This window comes from Heptranchias perlo, chromosome 21, assembly GCF_035084215.1.
Source record: "Heptranchias perlo isolate sHepPer1 chromosome 21, sHepPer1.hap1, whole genome shotgun sequence".
Lineage (NCBI taxonomy): Eukaryota > Metazoa > Chordata > Chondrichthyes > Hexanchiformes > Hexanchidae > Heptranchias > Heptranchias perlo.
The window spans coordinates 24691914-24714131 of NC_090345.1; the positions used below are offsets into that span (position 1 = coordinate 24691914).

A 22218-nucleotide genomic window follows, 5' to 3' on the forward strand; every position below is an offset into this window, starting at 1 on the left:
CACCTGATTGAAGTCTCCTCTGCAATATTGGATTGCTTTGAACACAGCCAGCCATTATGTCCCCCTCCCCACCCATCCTGGCCTCTAGCCCCTCCAATTGCCGCTGCTACCCTCCTGAACCCGGCCTCAATGTGATTCGTGACATTCCTTTGTCTGTTATTTTAGTGGAGACTTCAACCCATTTAAAATAAGTACGTTATTGCCTGCATTAAAATAAGGGCAGAGGAAAGTCTTGCAAAAAACATTAAGCAGTTGTATAATCGTGTAGTTTAATGGTCATGAAACCCTTATCGGAAGAGCTAAAAAAAAGCTCCGCCCCCATCAAAATCAATGCCGATCGCAAATTTGCTGAAATAACGCTACTTTGATTGCCGCTGCCAATTAGATCATTACATAACGGCACTGGTGGCTTACACAGTGGCATGGGATCTTTTACATCCACCTCAGAGGATAGACGGGGCCTCGGTTTAATGTCTCAGCTGACAGTCCAGCACTCCCTGAGCATTGTACTGAAGTGTCAGCCTAGATTATGTCTCTGGAGCGGGGCTTGAATCCACAGCCCTCTGGCTCAGAGACAAAAGTACTACCACTGAGTCAAAGCTGACACAGTGGGACATGGAATGCCCTACCAGAAACATTAGTGGAAGCAGGATCCATAAGAGCTTTTAAAAGGGGACTGGATAAATATTTGATAAAGGCTGGGGAATAGGGCTAAGTGGATAGTTCTTTCAGAGAACTAGCACAGGCACAATCAACCAATTGGCCTCCTTCGATGCTATAAAATTCTGTGGGAGTAGTTTTAACTTTCAGAGATGGTGTAAATCTGACAATATCAGATCAGCCGTGCATTGACTTCAACAGAAAGGAAAATTGGGCGGACGATCCCTATCACATGTTTTACGCCATCGCCGAAAGTTAAAATTACCCTCTGTGATCCTAGTTATAATCCTAGCTTAGTTGGGAGAGGTGATGGTGGTTGGAAGTAATCTTTACTAGTAAGTACTAAGCAGATGTTTGTCTGAGGCACATCCTTGGTACCAACAGTTTGAGATGAGAGTATCTAATTTATCTGTGGATGTAAAGTCATAGACAAGTTTTTGGAATCATAAGGGTCCCTCAACAGGTGAGTAAAGCATAAGACTGAGTGTTGTTACAGTTTATGCAGACAATACCAGCATCTTAGTGTTATGGTTAGTCATTATTTAGCCACACATTAATTAAAAACCAGAACAGTTGGGAGTATGGTACAATACGAATCCTAAAGTGGCTGAAATGACACTGCTCTGATTATTATCCATTAATGAATAGTGAAAAACCAAATTCAACATCCCAAATAAACTGAACCGTTTGTAAAGAATCCAAAGTGGCCCAAATTCAGAACACTTTAATTCAGATACAAAAATAGAAGCGTACATGTATTTTATACATATAACAGCACAATTGCACACTATGCTGGGCAAGCATTCATAGATACTTAAAAAAAAAAGCTGTTTATTTTTATTTTTATGAAGGACCCTGATTCAGACATTGGCCCAAGTTTCTTTTGTAAATGCTGACCAACCTGCTGTACAATTCCACAATAAATACAGATGAAGGAGATCATTCTTCCTTATCTGGAAATGTTCAGTTTAACTACCTCTGGAATCTTTCAAGAGTTTATTTCGGTGGGGTTGGGGCCAGGGGAAAGAATGCATCCATGGTGATCTGATCTGGGAAATCTTGCTCTCTAGACTGCAGGATTGGGATTGGTCTTGAGCTTTGGCTTCATAAATATCCTAAATTTAAATACTGACCTTCCTTATCTGGCATTGATCAATCCAGTTGTACTAATTTTGAATGTTTCGGGTATTCAGGTGTACATTAGTCATTTAAAAGCCACAATAAAAAAGAACAAGATATTGTGAAAACAAATGGATAATGCTTTATTATAGATATACACTATCAGATTTTCATTGTTTATTGGAAATGTGATTTAAAAATACAAGAATCATGCATCTTGCTCAGTAAAATGTGATCAGCGCTTAAATATAAATCAACTCTAAATACTCCAAATATGATTTATAAAGGGTTCTTTAGTCCAATAAATCTGATATTTAAAAAAAGAAACAACTTTGACTTTTTCATGCTCAAGGTATGTGTTGGTGCTATTCCACTCCCCAGTACCAAATGTCAGCATTGAAGACTTTCGGGTCTGATATAGCCCGGTTAGGTGTAGAGTAAAGCTCCCTCTACTCTGCCCCAACGTGCTGCTAATTAGTACTAAATTAGGGGTAGTTTTATGCTGCGGGTCTGTGACTACCAAAAATTGGATTGAGACTGCCCAAACTCATTTCATGTTGGAGCTTTACAACTAAAAGACAAATATTTGGAATTCCTGCAGAGTTCTCCCGCCATAACTTTGGTTTAAGGTCAGTGGAAGCCCTACACAAACAATGTAAATGGCTGCTTACGCCATTTCTGAAGGGTTTCCCCCGATCTTCCACCAAAGTTATGGTGGGACGTAGGAGAACCCTCCCAAAAATTTGACCCAGAAACTTTAATCTCAGCAGTCTGGCTTGGATTCGTACACAGGTGCCAAAGGTGAAAGAACAGTATCTAATTCACTGTTTCACACAGTCCAGTCCTCCTTAAAAAACACTCTAATTTTAATATAATACCACAATTTAGAAAATTAGAATATTACTGACATAACACCCAGGTATATGTCTTCATTGCAGATGTTCTTATAATACCACCATAGTGTAAATCAGACTCTATTCAATCAACCGTGTTAATCTCAATTCATTGCTACAATGTTGTACATACTGGATGTTCAATGCACAGTAGATTTTTGACAACCTTTTTTAAAGGCAAATGTTAATTTTTCCAGAAAGGGATTTACAATGAAACTGTGTGAAACACATAAATACAGTTTAGCTATGCTCAAACATTGTTTTGCAATGTATTATGCATCTACTGCAAAGAAAACAGATTAGAAAAAAATAGTATTCAATTGAATTATTAGTTTGTGCAAGACAACAAGTTTGTATCAAATATGATATATAATAGTCTGAAAACATAAGCATTGCTGTTTAATATGGTACAGAACAAAACTTCAGGCACCCCAGGTGCAGGTGGAGCATCTGTTACTTTTCTAGGGTTTGTAAGACTGCCAAAATATCTGTTAAGAACAACTACGCACCATATGCCTGCACCTAAAATAAACTTTCAATGAGTGTCTTAAACAAGCAACAGAATAAGAACTTTAGGCTGCACAACAGCCCACAGGTAGGATTTGAAGACAACACAATTATTGTAACTGCTTCAAACAACCTAAGCTGCAACCATAAGAATTTAGTACAGAAGTGATGCTACAAACACCATCAATTATAGAAGAGCCAAGTTGTTCTGGGAAGTGGTAATATATTAGGGGCCTTATGGAATAACGGAAAAAGGTTGGTCAGTAGTAATAAGATGGCTGACACACTTACAGAAAATACTAACATTATTGTAATTGAGTATTATTTAGATGTTATATATTAATTTGATACGGAGCAGTACTTTTATTGACATCATATATTACCAGTATAATATGTGATAAAATAGAATTATACCTTGTACACAGTATATGCTGTAATAAAATACGATTTTATATTGTCAAAATCCAATAAACTATGCATTACAAAAGATACAGTCCATGACACCCTGTATAGTACCTGTGGCTTGTGAATTTAAAAACACATATAAAAGCTGTGATGTAAAGATCTCACTTTTAAATCTCCTAATCTTGCATCTGGTTTACTTCAGGTAAAATTACCATGCACAGGCACATAACATGATAACACAAATAGCTCCCTTACCACAAACTACCCAACAACAGATTTTTCAAAGAACTAATGACTGCATGTTGCAAGATAAAGGAACCATACTAATTCTGCTATAAAGGCCCAAATTGAACTTTCAGATATTGAAAAAACATACAAATAGAGACAACTGTCCGAGCTGAGCTATACAGATCAGGAAATGCCCAGCTTCAGGCCCCCAGTATGTGGGGAGTTAGCTGATCTCTGCCAGGGCAGCAGTTAGGCTGCTACAATTGGCCTCAGTGCCCCTTCATAAGAGAAGAAACAAAATCAGGTTGTTTTCTGCTCCTGATCACTATCCAGTAATCCCTGCTGAATGTGCATGTGGCAAGGCCACAATGAAGGTCCTTACAGTCGAATAACCCGCGGACACTCACTGCCACATCTCTCTCATGAGTATTGACCAATTGAGGTACTGGAGAACAACCAACACCTGTGGATTCATGACCCAGCAAGTAGTTAATGCTTTCAGGAGGGGAGGAGAGAATAGTTCTGCAAAGAGAAGCGATCCTCACAAAGCATATATCGCACGACTATGGTTATATTTTTCTTCATTTTAGTGACTTACACTCAATAGTTTATGTTTCCAATTGAGAACCACTGGAATTAATGACACAAGTGCCTGACAAATGGGTCAGAAACAATAATGCATAAATGTGAAATAAAGGTTTTAGCCACAGGAAAAATTCTCTTTAAAACTTTATTGTAAAAGTGGTTCGGTTCTTCAGTTACGATATTTATCACTCCAAACTGGCTATTTATAAATAAGAAAGAATCTGCATTGATATTATACCTTATCAAGTCTCTCACCAACATCCCAAAGCACTTCAAATACAACAAATTACTCTTTTAAGTGCAGTTATTTAGGCAAAACAGCAGCTATTTTGGTCACAAACAGCAATGTGATAAATAGACATTGAATCAATTGCTGTTGCTGTTGGTTGAGGAAAGAATATTGGCCAGGACACTAGGAGAACTCCCTGCTCTTCAAATAGTCTCATGGGATGTTTAACATCCACCAAAACAGGCAGGTGGGACCTCAATTTAATAACTCATCCAAAGGACAATATAGAAGCCCCTCAGTACTTCACTGAAGTGAGAGCCTAGATTATGCGCGCAAGTCCCGCAGTGGGGCATAAACCTGTAACCTTCTGATTTAGAGGGGAGAGTACGACCAACTGAAGCAGGTTGATAGTTAGTATTATTTTACCCAATCAACTAACAACAAATTCACTTGGTGATGGTGGGCATTATTGGAAACATAAGGGCTGATCCCCGACAGGGAACGTTGGTTGGGAAATCATCGGCCACCGCCCTTGACTTTCTATAAATTTAAATCAGTAATGAGCAGAGAATCAAGGGCTGCAGCCCCGCAATTCATTGACCTACGTTTGGCATGAGTGCTGATCCTCACCAGGAACACTCACTTGGAGAATCAGTCCTTTAATCTATAAAAGAATTCCTGATTTATGTGAAAATCTTTTAACATTTTTTCTTCCCTTAACAAAGCTTGAGTGAAGCAATTCACTTCAACATTTTGCAATATTCAAGATTTCAGCTATTTCACTCCCCCCACCCCCAGTTTTCTATCCCAGTTCTTGCTTGGGTACAATTCAACAGCAGCCTTCCAGCACTTCATCTAAGTGGCTCCATGTGCAAACTCTGAGGTAGAATTTCTGCAGGGGCTCTTCCGATCTTTCATTGTAACTTCAGTGGAAATAGCATAAATAGCTGTTTATACTGGGTTTTCCGCCAAATTTATGGAGAGCAGGAGCATCCCAATAAATCCGAGTGCTAACGGGATATTGAACCTATGAAGGGCAATACAACCAGACCAGATCATGTTTTCACTGGACATCTACACATGCACTCTTCAGTAGGGATCACTGAACAACAATCAGGAGTGGAAACCCATGTTGACCCCTCCCCCTCCCACCAGATTGGATGAGGCTATTTATAGTGGGATCAACAGCTACCCTGAGATCAGATAAGTCGACACAATTATATCCAATGCTCACTGAAGATATCTGGCTGATTCATGCATAGCATATAAATAAAATGAAGATAACCCATCCATCTCCATTTAATTATATGTTATGCATGAATAGCCAGTAAAGTAACTTTTTAATATCCCCTTTATATAACAAATTGCATTGATAGTAATTAGCAGTTCTTCAGGACCACCCTGATAAGTGACAAAGTGCACTTTGTCTTTCTTCAATGATAGGTTAAGCTTGTGGTGTATAAGACATATGCCCAGTGTCCTTCATAGTTCATTATGTCTAGACATAATGGAAGGGCTTACGCCAGCCCAAGTGCAAGCTTTAGGATAAAGCTGTGAGGTGAATTTGTGGCATAAAGTGGGAGACCTGTTGCTTTGGCCTTCATTCACCTATCACTGAGTACTCTAGACTGGGCACAATTCCTTGACAAAGCCCTCTCATGAGGACCTGAATTAAACAGTTGGTTGTGAGTTGTCTTGGTACGTGGCACAAGACTTAAAGGTCGCTGGGGAAACTAGACTTGGGATTACAGTTCTGGAAAAAGTTATCTGGAGTCCTGATACAAGCTCGTATAACCTGGCATGATAACTGGCCCGCAGAAATGCAAGCGACTGCTGCTGAAACTGCTCACTTCCAATCGGTTTAAACCATTATTCAATGGGGTATGATGCTGTGATCAGGATGGTGGCACTGCACCCACATTTTATGGTGAGTTGAGTTGCTCGCCTTGCCACTCGTGAGGTGCTCTTGGTAACTGCTGCTTGTTTAATGAGGACTCAAATGATCAGTTCTCCAATAACCCAACTAGTGACTATGCTCCTTGGGAAGTGAGGTAAGTGGGGTCATTTTAGCATAAAAGCAGACACTCCCATCAGAAATTTGGAAACAAGTTAGCCCTCTGTGGCAGACTCTGTAACCCGAACCAGGCAATATTGCAGTAGCCCAGGGTACTGCTGCTAACTGACCAGCCACTCTGACTCACTTATAGAGCCTGGAGGGGTTGACCTGCCACTGGGGCTGGGATTCTTCCTACTCGGCTCTAATTATTCTGGCAAGCGAATTCCTCAATAGGTAGGGTGATCCTGGCTGGACAAGCAACAGGAAGTTTACCAGCACTCTAGTTTAGTAGACTAAGTGGTTTGTGCTGGATAAACTCCAGCAGTACCCCTACTCACAATTAGGGGTTCTGAAGGCTTGGTGCTCCCAAACTGTACCTGAGCTCTCTCTGGATTTAGTTTGGTGGGGGGGGTCCCTGGCGGAGGGGTGTGTACTCTCATTAGTCAAACAGAAGCATTACCTGAATGGATGTGTCAACAATTTGGTTTCTATGCATATCAAACATCTGGCTGAGCAAAAAACTACAGTAACACTTGTCCAATCGTATTTCAAAATAATTTGTGCAGTGCAGCCTTACAAAAGCAAGTTACAATCAGTTTTACAGCTTCTATGTTACAGAATGCTTTTTAATCATGTTGACACCATCACTGGCATAAACACTGAATTCATTCAATCATTTATCCAACATGCTAAATCTCTATAAAATACTGGTTAGGCCCCACCTAGAGTCTTGTGCCCAATTCTGGGCACCACAAGGAATGATGGATGTCAAGGCCTTAGAGAGGGTGCAGAAGAGATTTACTAGAATGGTATCAGGGATGAAAGACTTCCAGTTATGTGGAGAGACTGGAGAAACTGGGGTTGTTCTCCTTAGAGCACAGGTTAAGGGGAGATTTGATCAGTGTTCAAAATCAAGAAGGGTTTTGATAGAGTAAATAAGGAGAAACTGTTTCCAGTGGCAGAAGGGTCGATAACCAAAGGACACAGATTTACGGTAATTGGCAAAAGAACCAGAGGCAACATGAGGAAAAAAATTTTTACACAGCAAGTTATGATGATCTGGAATGCACTGCCTGAAGGGTGGTAGAAGCAGATTCAATAATAACTTTCAAAAGGGAAGTAGATAAATACTTGAAGTGGAAAAAATTGGTGGGCTATGGGAAAAGAACAGGGGAGTGGCACTAATTGGATAGCTCTTTCAAAGAGCCGGCACAGGCACGACAGGCCGAATGGCCGCCTTCTGTGCTGTATCACTATGATTTTATGCACAAATATAATTTGTTCTCAAAACTGCTAGGATTGTTCACAAATTCTGAGGAAAATATAGGCCTCGAAAATCCATGGGCCTTCCATCCCAGGTGTCTGTGCCAATATGTTCTTGCTAGTGACCTCTGGCGCCGACCCTGCCAAAATATGCAGGGTCAGGGGGAGCTCATCTCATTAAAATAGCAACAGCAGGTGCCCTCACCATTACGGGTGTATCCCTTGTACCTGCCACTTAGGGGGGGCTGGAATTCCAGGTAGAGGGGTCCAGGCTATGACCCTACCTGGACCTCCAGGTGGCTCCAACGTCTGCTAGCTGGTGGCCTGTTATGTCTCTCTTTACTTGGCGTATCGGCCCACTCGCAGATTCCCAGGCCAGATACGAGAAAACACCCAGCCTAGGAGTGCCCTCCCTTGGCCACACCCTGTCTGGTGCAGGAGTTCACGTTTGGAGCAAGCTCCTCCTCAAACAAGTCTCTGAGAAAATTGTGGGGGAAGCCCGGGACGCCAAATATCCAGGTTCCAGCTAATTTGCAGCCCTTCTGCCGCACTCCTGCATGGACTTACAGTAAGCACGCATCAGAAAGGCCATGGATTTCTGGCCCCATAGTTGGTAAGGAAATCTAACTGGACAGTTCCCATTATATACTTGGCTTGCACTTTCACTAAACACCCACAGTCTTGAATTGAAACTGAATTCTAGTAATTAGCACAAACATCATCTGAGTATTATTTTCCGTTTGTACCAGTTAATCCTTCAATGACCGCAACAGAATTTCCATGCAATAACAAAACATACAACTTGCATTTATATATTAAAGTTACAACTTGTTCTTTTCCCAAAGTGCAGTGGAGTCTTATTGTACCTCAGTTTGGAACTATATTTATGCTCTTAAGTGGATGATTAAGCACGATTGTAGAAACTGAAAGGGTGCAAGGATCTGAAGAGAGATTATTATAATGAGCTAAAATTGACAGAGAGGTTTGTAGAGACGTTGAAATCAGGAACAAAGATTAAATGGCAAACTTGTAGTTCAGACGTGCTTATTTTTATGGGAGCAATGATAGGGCAATCCATGTGTGAATTCTGCATGAAAGTATTTTAGTGTTGGCACATTAGATTCAGATTGTGTTTATTGTAGAACAATTTGCAGTACAATTAACAGAATCTATGCTGACAGAAAACATGATAAATTACATAGAAATGAATAGGAAATGGCTTGGTGTTTGGAAATTATGCAAGAAGAGTATTGCAAAAGTGGTTTTCACAGTACTGTGAATTTAGTAAACACATTTTTGTGGGGTGGCGATTGTGGTTGTACTTCCCATGCTGGCATAGTTGTAACACTGCAGAGTGACACCCAATGGTTCTTAACAATTATCTCCACTTTTCATATTTTAAACCTGAAAAATACTTCAAATATAGAAAATAGAATACTTGGTACCTCTGTTAGTGCTTCACTGCTGAAGAAATCTGGTCAGACTGCCTCAAGATAATAACAATTGCACATTACAGGAGAAGCATTTCATTGCATTTTGCATCACTCATAATTAGTAGTTTAAAGCAAATGGAGTATGTCACATGTAGGGTGTAGGCGGTGCAGTGAGGTACACCCACTGGGGCAGATTGGGCTTTGCATTACTAGCACCCATTCAATCATTGGTATGTTGTCTCTGCCTGATTTTGCAAAGCCAGGTTCATTGTCTAATGTGGGTGAGAAATTAACTGCAAGCACTCGTCAAATGGAGATAAAAACAGTAGTAGCCTTTATAAAGGTTAAAATTCTTAATGTACATCTTAGGCTTTGTCACGGTTGTTGCAGTACCAAAAATAGCCTGGTTAAAGCTTAGCAGCTACCACAGTAAAATATAGAGGCAGGAAACAGACGCTGTGGTCAAGTGATGGAACAGTGCAACACTCCAACCCCCTTTTTAATGGCTGGTGAAGTGGTGGTGGTATACAATGAGATGGTAGCAGGGAGGATGGTCCTCCTCATAGCACAGTATTGCAACGAGCCTAGAAGGAGGCGCAGGAAGATGACATGAGGGTACAGCTGACTGTTATTGCCACTTGCATCACCAGTCCTATGGTGCAAGCTGGTTGCAGGTATTCAAGCAGCAGATGGCAGAGTTGCGCATCCAGCTGTCGGCTGACCCAGAGCCCACGTAGCCAGTTCTGCATAGTCGTTGCTAGGCAGATACACTTTTGCCTGTAAATGAGGGTAAGCGAGTCCCTGGCATCTCTATTACTCTTCTTCCTCCAGAAAAAAACATAAGTGAAAGGTGGCTCCCACTGTCCATTGTCATGGACATGCCAAAAAAACCCAGCAGTGCCAGAACATTAGGCACAATGCCATTTGCCCAACTATATGGAAACAGGAAAGAAACAAAGAAAGAGCAGAAGAAATCAGAAACAGCCTCAAAATGTTGCTACAAATCTTATTATAGGGTTCTTTAAAATGTACTTTTGTAAACTGCACACCCTAGTATCCATGGACACCCATTGTATACGGTCAGGCAACGATTGGGCACTACACCAGGATATTGCATGGACATCCAAATGAGGACTCTGGGGACTTATTTTCATATAATTAATTGCAAACAGCCAGGTGTTTCTGGCCAGTACAAAACCTAACCTGTAATTTAGGGTAGAAATCAGTTATGCACACTTTGCCCCCAATAATCAAGTGTAACCGAACAGAAAATCTACCCTACTGTGCTTTTAGCTGTGGGACCTGCATTCAAATCCAACCCAGACTAATGGATTAATCCTCACTCTCTGCCAGTTGCAAAGGCCGTTCATGAATGAGTTTGTGCAGTCTCAACCCAGTTCATAGTGCGTATGAATCCACAACACAAAAACTGTCCGTACTGTAGCCCAAAATGCCACTAAATGGTCAGTCTCACTCAGACAAACCACAAGCATAGCTGGTGGGTGAAATGGAAACTTTTTAACTATGCAGTACAGAGTACATTTCTAAAGTTAAGGTTAAGTAGGGATCATTAAAATCTGTTTTATACCGATTTCCACTGATAAATTTCCAGATTATTTTAGGGTGGACAATTGGTAAAAACCAACCTAGTCCCAAATTTGCACTCTCGCCCATACTTCCCATTTATTTTAAACTCAAAATCTAGTTCGTAGATGCATCTGTGGCATCAGCATGCACATTGTGTGTAGTAATGTTGGTATCACAGATGGGATGTACACATATCTGAGCCCAATTTTTGCCAGGAAATGAAACAAAGGATGTGTATCTTGGATTTTCTTTAAAGGGGATCTGGATCTTCTTTAAGTAGAGCAGTGGGAATTATATTCTTTATATAGCAGCATCAGTGTTTCCTTCAGAGTTAGGTATGGGGCAAGGTCAACAATGCACTCTGACAAGTTACCACACTAATAGTCCCCTGAAGACTAAGGCCGACTCAAGTCACACACAAAGGCATTGTTTGCTGAAAGCAAGATCACAACTATTCCTCTGTGCATAATCTCCACTTTTCTTTTTATTATCCCATTATAATGGCAGGTGAGTGATTGGAGCCACAATACACAATTTACTTTTAATTTTTAAAAAACTATCTAGAAGTTAAGTGAGAATCCGATGGTGAGCCCCATAAATGTCCTGTCAGTGAACTGTGTAAATAACTGTGGGTTGATATATAGCGTGACTGTACTTTTTCAACTTCCTTATTTTCTTGAGTTTGAGAGATCTTCAAAATAAAAACTGTTATTTTTTTTTACTGATTTTCTCAGGTTATTTGTGGTTCAATTCTTGCCTACTCATTTTCTCTTCTTTTTTTACAATAAAGCTAAAAAGTTAAAAAAAATGGATATTAAATTGGCATTAAAAAAACTGACTAATGATCCTCGAGGTTAAGGCCTACTATCGAGCTACAGTGAAAACGTGGTTTACTCTGTAAATGACTGGATGATACCTGACCCGGAAGCAACTGACTGGGTAACAAAAGTGAAAAGTGTTCCATTACCCTGTATTAAGATCTCTCACTTTGTTGAGCATAAAAATTAATTTAGAGAAATATTAGTATTCTCAAATATATAAACTATTCGACTGACTAATGGTCCTCATTGCTAAAAGTGCCCAAGAATTTCAAGCAGTTAAACCATATTCTTCCTGATGAAGTTTGCTCGGCTTAACTTTGGAAAACCTTCTTTCCGATTAAGTTTGATGTTTCATTATAAATTTACATCTCTTACCACAAACATTTGCGATTCTTTGAGCCAGCATATGTTAGAGTTTAGCTGTATGAACTCTCGATTTATAAACCACTTGACAATAGGGGGCACTGCTACACAATCTTTCACAACATAATTCTTGACAAATGCTGATGGTGTGACTATGGACAGAAAAGCAATCCCCAGTAAAAACAAGTCATAAATTCATAGTATAATATGCAGTGCAAGCTTCTGTTTATAACAGTAACTGAGTGTTACACATAAAAATAGGTTTGCTGTGCACATGGACCCTGAAAACACAGTGAATTTTGTCCAATTCAATCCCATGGATGTAATAATTAACATTTTACCAGGCATAGTCCTTTCTAGAAGCAAGCAAATTAAGACAACTTGATTATTTGATTGAGAACATGCAAAGAACAGGACAGGAAACAAAAGTTGGCAAATATTCTGGACTGATGGCAAATGAAGATAATGGGCTTTGTATAACTAACACCACAATTGCTGGACATATTCCTTCACAAGCTTTAGCTCCAACATATAAACCAACAGGGAGGGAAGCGATAAAAAATAAGTTAAAAATAGTAGCTCTTATATCGGTTACCAATCCATAATTATGGTATATGAATTACTGGAAGACTAAAGTAGGCACTATTATTGTATGTTTGGCAGCAATATTTAAACACATTCTGTAAAGATTTCATTTTTACCAAATACACAAGTATAATTGAAAATCCTACAAAATATTTAAAACTCAACCACATGGGGAATTACTTTTTAAAAAATTATTTACACAAACTATGGGATTCTGATTTATTATGGTATTCACAGTGTCAAGTATTATGAACCTACATATTCCATGGGAAAGTTAAATGAGGGCATATGGATAATGTTCTTCTTTATAATCAGGGTTAAACTTCAAACGAGCCTTTTGTTGAATTCCAGACAGGTCTTCAGGTAAGAGTTTAAAAATAAACTTAAAAAAATAATTTTTGAACTTTAGCATCAATGTTTTGTTGAATATTCCAGGACAGTGAAGAAAGCATTATATAAAACATTTGATATTTTACGGCTTTGTGTGAGTTTGGTCTGTATTTATTTTTCCCATAAGAATGAATCATCATCAAGTAGCAAAGCCAGCTTTTCATTAAATGGCCCGTAGAAATCCTCTAGAATCCTCCTGGTTTCCGGCAACATAGGCCCAAGGCTTTTGTCTTTGGGACGTCTGGTATTTGATGCAGGGTTGTTTATGATGGCTGCCTCCAGTTGCTCTGTTAAATTTCCTGTTGAAAAGTAGCAGTAGAGCTTTAGAAAAAAAACTCTAATATTGGCACAGAAATTTTAAACCTTTCCTTCTGAATCTAGCCAGCCTTTTCTTTCCCCTCTGTGAGTCATCTTTTCTCTTTGCTCCTTATCCTGCCATGATTTAAAGTAAGAGTGAGAAGGTATATTTGGTTGGTTTTTGTGCAAACAGATTGAGGCTGAAAGCAACTGAAGGAAAGAAAAGATTTTCTTTTGAGTTAAATACCTTGGCTTAGTGCAGTTAGCAGGGAGTCATTTCTTAAACTAATATCTAGATATTTATTAAGGCTCAGAGACAAACTATCAATGATTTAAAACATGCTCCAGTAATAGGCTATTAATTTGAAGCATTTTCCACTAATAGATTGCCAGTGTTTAATCAAGTATTCTTTTAAAAAGAATGTCCTAACTGAGGTTATTAGGTTACCTGCTCATGTTCACACTCATTCCTACTATTTGCACTAGAAACTTCTTCAATTGCTTGGTTAACCTGAATACCAGGAAAAATGTGTTGAGTTCACCACAAAACTATTGAGCAGCTTCAACTTCAAACTGAAAAGCAGACTCGCTGAAAGGCTGATATTTCTGTGAGCCAGTTTAGTAAACCTTGTTTTTATTCCTGAAGCCAATGGAAGTTTCAATTGGAGCTAAAATTGCATTAAATCAGAAAAATGTGCACCATTGTCTAAGAATTTATTGTGCATGTGAGGGTCAGGAAATGCGTATTTATCCAGTCATAGCCAGAGAATCACCTACAATAGCTTGTCTTCCCGCTCCCGCACCGTTACCTCTGGAGTCCCCCCAAGGATCTATCCTTGGCCCATTCCCATTTCTCATCTACATGCTGCCCCTCAGTGACATCACCGAAAACACGACTTCAGACGACACGCAGCTCTACCTCACCACCACCTCTCTCGGCCCCTCCACTATTTGTCACACTGCTTGTCCTACATCCAGTACTGGATAAGCAAAAATTTCCTTCGATTAAATATTGGGAAGACCGAAGCCATTGTCTTTGGTCCCCACCACAAACTCCGCTCCCTAGCCACCGACTCCATCCCTCTCCCAGGCCACTGTCTGAGGCTGAACCAGACCGTTCACAACCTTGGTGTCCTATTTTACCCGGAGATGAGCTTCCGACCACATATCCGCTCCATCATCAAGACCACCTACTTCAATCTCCATAACATCGCCCGTATCCTCCTTGCCTCAGCTTATCTGCTGCTGAAACCCTCATCCCTTTGTTATCTCTAGATTCAACTATTCCAATGATCTCCTGGCTGGCCTCCCATCTTCCACCCTCCATAAGCTTGAGCTCATCCAAAACTCTGCTGCCCATATCCTAACTCGCACCAAGTCCCGTTCTTCCGTCACCCATCCTCACTGACCTACATTGGCTCCCGGTCCGGGAATGCCTCAATTTTAAAATTTGCATCCTTATTTTCAAATCCCTCCATGGCCTCACCCCTCCCTATCTCTAACCTCCTCCAGCCCTGCAACCCTCCGAGATCTCTGCATTCCTCCAATTCTGGCCTCTTGAGCATCACTAATTTTAATTGCTCCACCATTGGCGGCCGTACCATCAGCTGCCTAGGCCCTAAGCACTGGAATTCCCGCCCTAAACCTCTCTGCCTCTCTCTTCTCCTTTAGGACCAAGCTTTCTGTCACCTGTCCTAATACCTCCTTGTGTGGCTCAGTGTCAAATTTTATTTGATTTCGCTCCTGTGAAGCGCCTTGGGACATTTTACTACATTAAAGGCGCTATATAAATGCAAGTAGTTGTTGTTGAAATATGTAAACAGGTTAACACAATAATGTTGTCAAGGTTAAATTATAATTTGAACAAACTGTAAACTCAGTTAATTCGATTAAAAACATTCAAAATTCTGCTGGCCTTCAATGTTTAGTGTCAATTGAACATAATAGTGTCAATTAAACAAAACTTTCTGCTTGTCTGGGTTTCAACACCAAGGTTCTCAAATTTAGATATTTACAAAGCTGAGGAAAAACCCAGTCATGATAACCATAGGCTGGCACAAACCATGCCAGGTCATCATGAAATTTAGAAGCCTATTATTCTCCCAAATCACCAGGAAATATGGACATATGCTTACCATTAAATTGCCATAGAATCAGATATATTGCTATGACCTCGACCCAGTGTGAATGTGTACCCACTGTTAGGCCAACAGGGATCAGGCTCCCTGACTACACTACCATAAATAAGAATAAAAAATAAAGAGAGACTGCTAGTACGTTTCAGAATTTAACTCCCTTTACCCCCATATCCATCCTTAGAAGACTGCTAGGGACTGGACTTCCATTTGACTGCTTTATAGAAATTTTCTTTATAAGTAATTTTTAAAGACATAATCGTGTTGCTATGACTGTAGATGTTCATTCCTTACACTGCCAAGAAAACAGAAATTTTATGGCAGGACACATTTCATTTGAGATTTAAAACCGGACAGGAATATACAAATCCATAGCGGCCAATTTTAGTATCAGGTATGTCCGAAACGCGCAACAGGTCATCATGGAACATAGGAACATTAATAGGCCATTCAGCCCCTCGAGCCTGTACCGCCATTCAATTTGATCATGGTTTATCTGTCACTCAACTCCATTTACCTGCCTTTAATCCCTTGATCCCCTCATCTAATTAAAATCTGTCGATCTCGGTCTTGAAAATTTCAATTGACCCAGCAACCACAGCCTTTTGGGGAAAAGAATTCCGTATTTCCACTAACCTGTGTGAAAAAGTGCTTCCTGATTTCACTCCTAAATGGACAGGCTCTAATTTTAAGATTATGTCTCCATGTTCTTGATTCCCCCAACAGAGGAAATAGTTTCTCTGTATCTACTCTATTGAATCCTTTTATCATTGTAAACACCTCAATTAGATTACTCTCCACCTTCTAAATTCAAGAGAGTTTATGTAACCTGTCTTCATAATTTAGCCCTTTAAGCCTTGGTGTAATTCTGGTGAATCTGCGCTGTACCCTCTCCAAGGCCAATATATCCTTCCTGAGGTGCGGTGCCCAAAACTGAATACAGTACTCTGGAAGGGATCTGATCGAGGCTCTGTACTACTAAAGCATAACTTCCTCCCTTTTCTTTTCCAACCCCTTTGAGATAAAGGCCAACATTCCACTAGCCTTTAGTAATTTGTGCATCTGGATACTCAGATCCTTTTCCCCCTCCACAGTTTCTAGTCTTTCACCATTAAGAAAATATTTGTCCTTTTTGGATGCAGAGTGACTGACCTCACTTTACAGTGAGTTAACTCAGAGGGTCGTGAATCTGTGGAACTCCCTTCCCCAGAGAGCGGTGGAGGCAGGGTCATTGAATATTTGCAAGGCCGAGTTAGATAGATTCCTGATTAATAAGGGAGTCAAAAAGGTTATAGTAGGTAGACAGGAAAGTAGGGTTGAGGACACAATCAGATCAGCCATGATCTTATCAAATGGCAGAGCAGGCACGAGGGACCGAATGGCGTACTCCTGCTCTTAATTCGTATGAACGTCATCTGCCACAGTTTTGCCCACTCACTTAACCTATCTACGTCCCTTTGTAACTTCCTGGTCCTATCTACACAGCTTACTGTGCTTCCTAACTTGGTGTCATTTGTCATCTTGGATATACAGCACTCTATTCCTTCATCCAAGTTATTGATATATATATGGTGAAAAGCTGAGGCCCCAGTACAGATCCCTGGGGAACACCACTTGTTACAGCAGCCAATCAGAGTACATTTACTTTATCCTTACTCTCTGTCTCATACTTTCCCAACCAGTTACTAACCCATGTCACTAGGTTACCTCCAATTCTGTGCGCTTTTACTATTGCTAATCTCTTGCGCAGAACCGTACCAAATGCCTTACGGAAGTCCAACTAGACAACATCCATAGACACTCTCCAGTCCACCACTCTCTTCAAAAAATGCTACTAGATTAGTTAGACATGACCTATACTTCACAAATCCATGCTGACTCTCTTTGATCAGTTCATACTTATTCAAATGCTCAGGCACCCTGATGATAGATTTCAGTAACTTCCTCACAACTGACGTTAAACGGGACCAGCTACCAGGAAATTGCAGGCCGTTTCTTGAAAAGGGAAGCAGAGAATGGCTGAGAATCTGTCAACAGAAGATAGACAGCTGTAACTGTGAAGCCTTGGGTGCCAGGGAGGTGGGTATGTCAGTGGGGGCAAGACATGGGAAAGGTTTCGCGCCAGCAGGTGTCATACGAGAACTGAAAATACATAGGCGTTAACTGTGAACGCGAAGTACATTTTTCCCGGGCTGCTAGCAGCAGTGCCCAGGAGATCAATCTTCCATTCCCGGAGACTCCCGGACAATCAGGAACGATTGGCAACCCTACAGGGCTGGGCTTTTGAAGCTATTGTCCAAAGCAGACAGGAGCTTCATTGCAATATGCATGGGGATATGGGAAAGGGCGCCTTGGAGGGGGTGGGGAGAAGAACTACCTTCAGACAGGACAGCCTTTATAACGGCAAATAGATATTAAGGGTATCTTGAGTGCTACTTGCCCTTTAACATTCATGTGGGATTAGCACCTGTTCTAAACCATTCAGGGCTGACTTAATCCTGTAGTTGAAAAGCAGTTTTTGTCTAAACTGACTTGAATTCGAGTATTTGCTGAATTAATTGGAATTATACAATTTGCTGATCCCTAGGGTTCTCAACAGTATACTTTGTGAAGTATATTAATATTAACGAATGTACTCTAGATTGATATTTTATTAACTGATGCTTTTAGCATGGAAGTGCAACTTATATTGAAAGCATACCCAAGTTCAAGAAGTCAAAGACCCTGCGCATACTGTTCTTCAAATCAGCTGCATGTTCCTCCAGTCGGAGAATGAGGAATTGGTTCCGGTTAAAAACTGCATACCAGTCCCACACAAAGACTGCATACAGTCCAATTTGCAATCTCACCTAAAAAGGAAAAAAAGACAACACATTGTTTGATAATTGTACCCTAGTCCATCTCCTTTTTCTTTTGTGGCCAATCACTTTATGTAACATATTTGGCCCATAGTATTGAATATTTTAAAAGGATCCAGATGAGCTTCTCCCATTGGAGTATAAGGCAAGGATTTTGTAAAATCAGTGGCACAGCACACTAGTGAACTGACACACTGCACTATAGGTGAATGTAGGGCCTTCCCCTGTAACTCCCCACATTAGGAGTTCCCAATGGAGAAGACACCAAGCAGAGGCAGGGCTAAGACACTGAGGGGAGAATTTCTGTGAGGTTTTCCCGATCTCCCACTGTGACTTCAACAGAAATCATAGAGAAATGGTGTAAATAGCTACTTTTATCCATTTACACCATTTCTCTGGGGGTTCCGCCGATCTTCTGCGGAATTTACAGCGAGTGGTTGGCAGAACTCCCTACAAAAATTCCAGGCGTAACAGGTCGCGTCAACCCACGCCACCCAAAAGGACCCGTCATTGACCAACTGAAGAGAGATAATGAGAAGAGGCCAAGAAAGAGATGACCTAACTGTCTTCTCGATCAGGGAACGTTGCAGTTACCATCAAGTTTCAATATCAGGCATGGTAAGAGAAAAATACACGACACATGGCTCCCTGTTCTAAACTGCTTTTCTTTTTTTAAAAAAAAGTACTAAGTTCTGTAGGGGTGGCAGCTCATCCTTCATCTGATCACAGTGGCTGTTTGTTGAGAAACCTAGGTGAAGAGCCAAGACAAATCAAGAAATAATAGATAGGTGACACCAAGCAGGGAGGGAAGATTGAGGGCAGGTAAGGAATTTCAGAGTTCTGAAGTCCTGGCAAAGAATGAGAGTTGGAGACAGTACAATGAGTCTTGATTTTAACACAATTAAGATGCAAAGAGGAAAAGCTTGTAGGACGACATTTTTCTGACCTAAGAGATACAAGGAACTTCAGCGGAAAAATGACGAAAGCAAGAGAAAGGTTGCAACAAGAAATCAAAGCGAGGTTGGTAGCTAGATGCGAGAAAAGGATTGTTTAATGGCCTATCTTAAATCCTGTCCAAGAGTGTGAGAGAGGTGCTTGTGGAACCACCCCAAATATGGGACTAGTCCAATAGAGGGACATTGAAGGGAAAAAAAGTATAGAATGTGTGGCTATAAATTCCACACATGTACAGATTTTTTCCAAATACTAACTCCCAGTCTCTCTGGAGGGGAAAATAAAACTAATCCACAATAAATAGAAACTAGGTAACAGTTTCCTCCAACAATGTGGAGATAATAAATTGCAGCAGCGGAACCGGATACACTTGAAGATGTAGTTTGTTTTATTTTGGCATTACTTGTGGTCAAAACAGTAATATTGCCAAATAATAATATTCCCAGACTCTGGTTATTCTCTGGTAATCAAATGCAGATTGTCACTCAATAAGCTTGTAATGGTCAAGTTACAATAATCCTACAGTTAGAACATAATTACATGTCATCTGTATGGAATGTCCATGGTATCAATATCTGTTATAACAGGCACCATTTGGAAGGGGAGGGAGGAAAGAAAGAAACAAATTAAAATGAATATCAATAGTTTGTTACAGAAAAATAATGGATACTAAGGAGCGACTTTTCAGGTCGTCATTTCATTTTGTGGCCCAAATGAAAATCATAAGAGCAAACAAAGTATTTTTATACAAACATGTGTTTGTACATAAATTTTATATGGTGTAATTGCTAGGTTTAAGTAATTTAGATAAAGAAATTTTGTTTGAAAAATTAAGGCAGAGTAGCATTTCTGTTACCTCAGCAAGACCACCATTTTGCAACTAGAGAAAGTAAGTAGATTACAGCCATTTATTCCCACCCACCCACACCTTAACCCCAATGTCTCCAGGTAGCCTGCGGTGTAATAATAGAGGTACCAGGATTGCTACTACATTTGTCACTCTGGATGATCTGGAGGGAGGCTGGGTAAACTTGATTAGGAATCTTAATTATTCTGAACACAAATTTTTTGAAAAAGCTTAAAATTAATATATGTTAAAATGTAAGGTGACGACATACTGCTCCTTTGTTGGCACATAGAACCAAATCAACAACACTTACTCATAGCATTTAAAGTTATGTATAGTTGGCCACATGGCACAGAGAGAAGAAAAACAAACCAACAAAATTGAGGAGAAATAAAAAAATTCTGTGCATCTATTGCAGTGTGTTGTGCACAAGAATTCAAGTACTAGTGAAGGCAGAACTTGAAATTATCACTGCAGATACCTAGGGAGGATGACTCCAAACAAAAATATTCTCAGATAGGCAGTTAAGCCCAAACTTGCTAGCATGGGCTCAATAACTGCCCTTACTCCACCAATGGGGTGAATAAGTTCAGGAGTATAGAGACCAATTCCTGCCAGCAGTCAGTTTGAGGCTGCTTCAATTGGCCAGCAGGAAATAGCATGGGCGGAGATACAAACTAACATCTGCTGGTGGTAAAGTTTTGAGATGCAGGTAATATACCTCAAGTTTTTTTTAGTGCCAAAAAAAAAAAATCCAGTCAACATGGCCTTTTTATTTTAATATACGTAGCAAATTTCAATGTATTATTTTTAAATTCCAGTGAAGATATGAAAACTCTGTTTTGTTGGGAGGATTTTACACTGCCACATGCGTTTTATTTAGGATCCTTAATAGCCATCAGAGAAGACTTACTCTGTCTGGGCTGGAATCTAATACGTGTCCTAGAGGTGGAAAGTGTATTCTAACGCACTGTGTCACTACATCTTCTAAAACTCTTTAAACTGTTTCAGCTGGTTATTATTCTCTTGTCACCATACATACCTCCTAAAGAATATTTGTAAAGGAAAAGAAATATTATTAGAAATCAGCACATATGGCTAAGAATAAACTGTAATGGCATGGCAAATCCTGCATTGCCCTCTAATCTGGTTATCCCTGAATTATAAAATATAACAGAAGGAACTGGATGGCACAATATGGCTTTACACTCTTCTGGATCATGGGTTTTGAGCCACCCAAAAACTGATGGGATGACATTTCCTCCCAGTACTGCATGTTAGGCTCCTATGTGAAGTGACTTTCTATAGTGTCAACCCAGTTCCTAATGTGTATGTGTCTATAGCACAAAACTGCAAATAATGCAATATGTCTTGACGCTAAATTGATAGTTCTACTCAGTGAGGACATAGGATGAATGTGTAACAAACAGAAATATTTCACTGGTGCAGTGAGGGGGTCGCCTCAGAGGCTAGAACACAGTGGAGGGAGATTTACTTTGCATCTTGTCATTCTATACCTGAGGTATGAGTGCATGATGTTGATCATGGATGTCAAAAGTGTTCTATGCACCAGTGCTGACATTCCTCACCTTAATAAGGAAACATGGTCTGCCAAAAAAAAAATTATAATGTACAACTCCTAGAATTAACAGGGTTAAACTTAATTTGTACTACTTGATTCTTTGCCAATGTAAAATGCACTTCATGAATAAGGGCACCAAAAGAGAAAGAGTCTTTTTGATGACATGAGGTACAGGTTTGCCTGCCATATATTTAGGTTCTAATTTTACCTCTTTTTCTCAGATCCATTCAGCATGGATTATGTTCACATGGTAGTTTCTGCATTGATATTTTACAGATGTGCATTTCTGCAATGATATCTTACAGATGTGCATTAAGTGTGTCGGCAAAACTGTACATGGCTGGACTGCACTGTGTGCCAGGTGCTCAGAGCAAGTCATTAGCTGTGGTTCTGCAGAGAGGGTACTGTACTGTGCCTTTCC

General features: G+C 40.1%; 1 protein-coding gene across 2 annotated transcripts in view; it reads right to left on the reverse strand.

The window, feature by feature from the left end:
• Positions 1–1898: 1898 nt before the first annotated feature.
• Positions 1899–22218, reverse strand: part of chst15 (carbohydrate (N-acetylgalactosamine 4-sulfate 6-O) sulfotransferase 15) — a 74697-nt gene continuing 54377 nt past the window's right edge. Inside the window, exons 7-8 of one of the 2 annotated variants that reach the window (XM_068002318.1) lie at positions 18258–18405; positions 1899–13423 (exon numbers count right to left, since the gene is read on the reverse strand). In XM_068002318.1, coding sequence (XP_067858419.1) covers positions 13236–13423; positions 18258–18405 — 336 coding nt within the window. In that variant the 3' untranslated portion in view covers positions 1899–13235. Of the gene's footprint in view, positions 13424–18257; positions 18406–21128; positions 21261–22218 lie in introns of those variants that run through there. The other variant, XR_010966691.1, reaches the window with a different exon arrangement.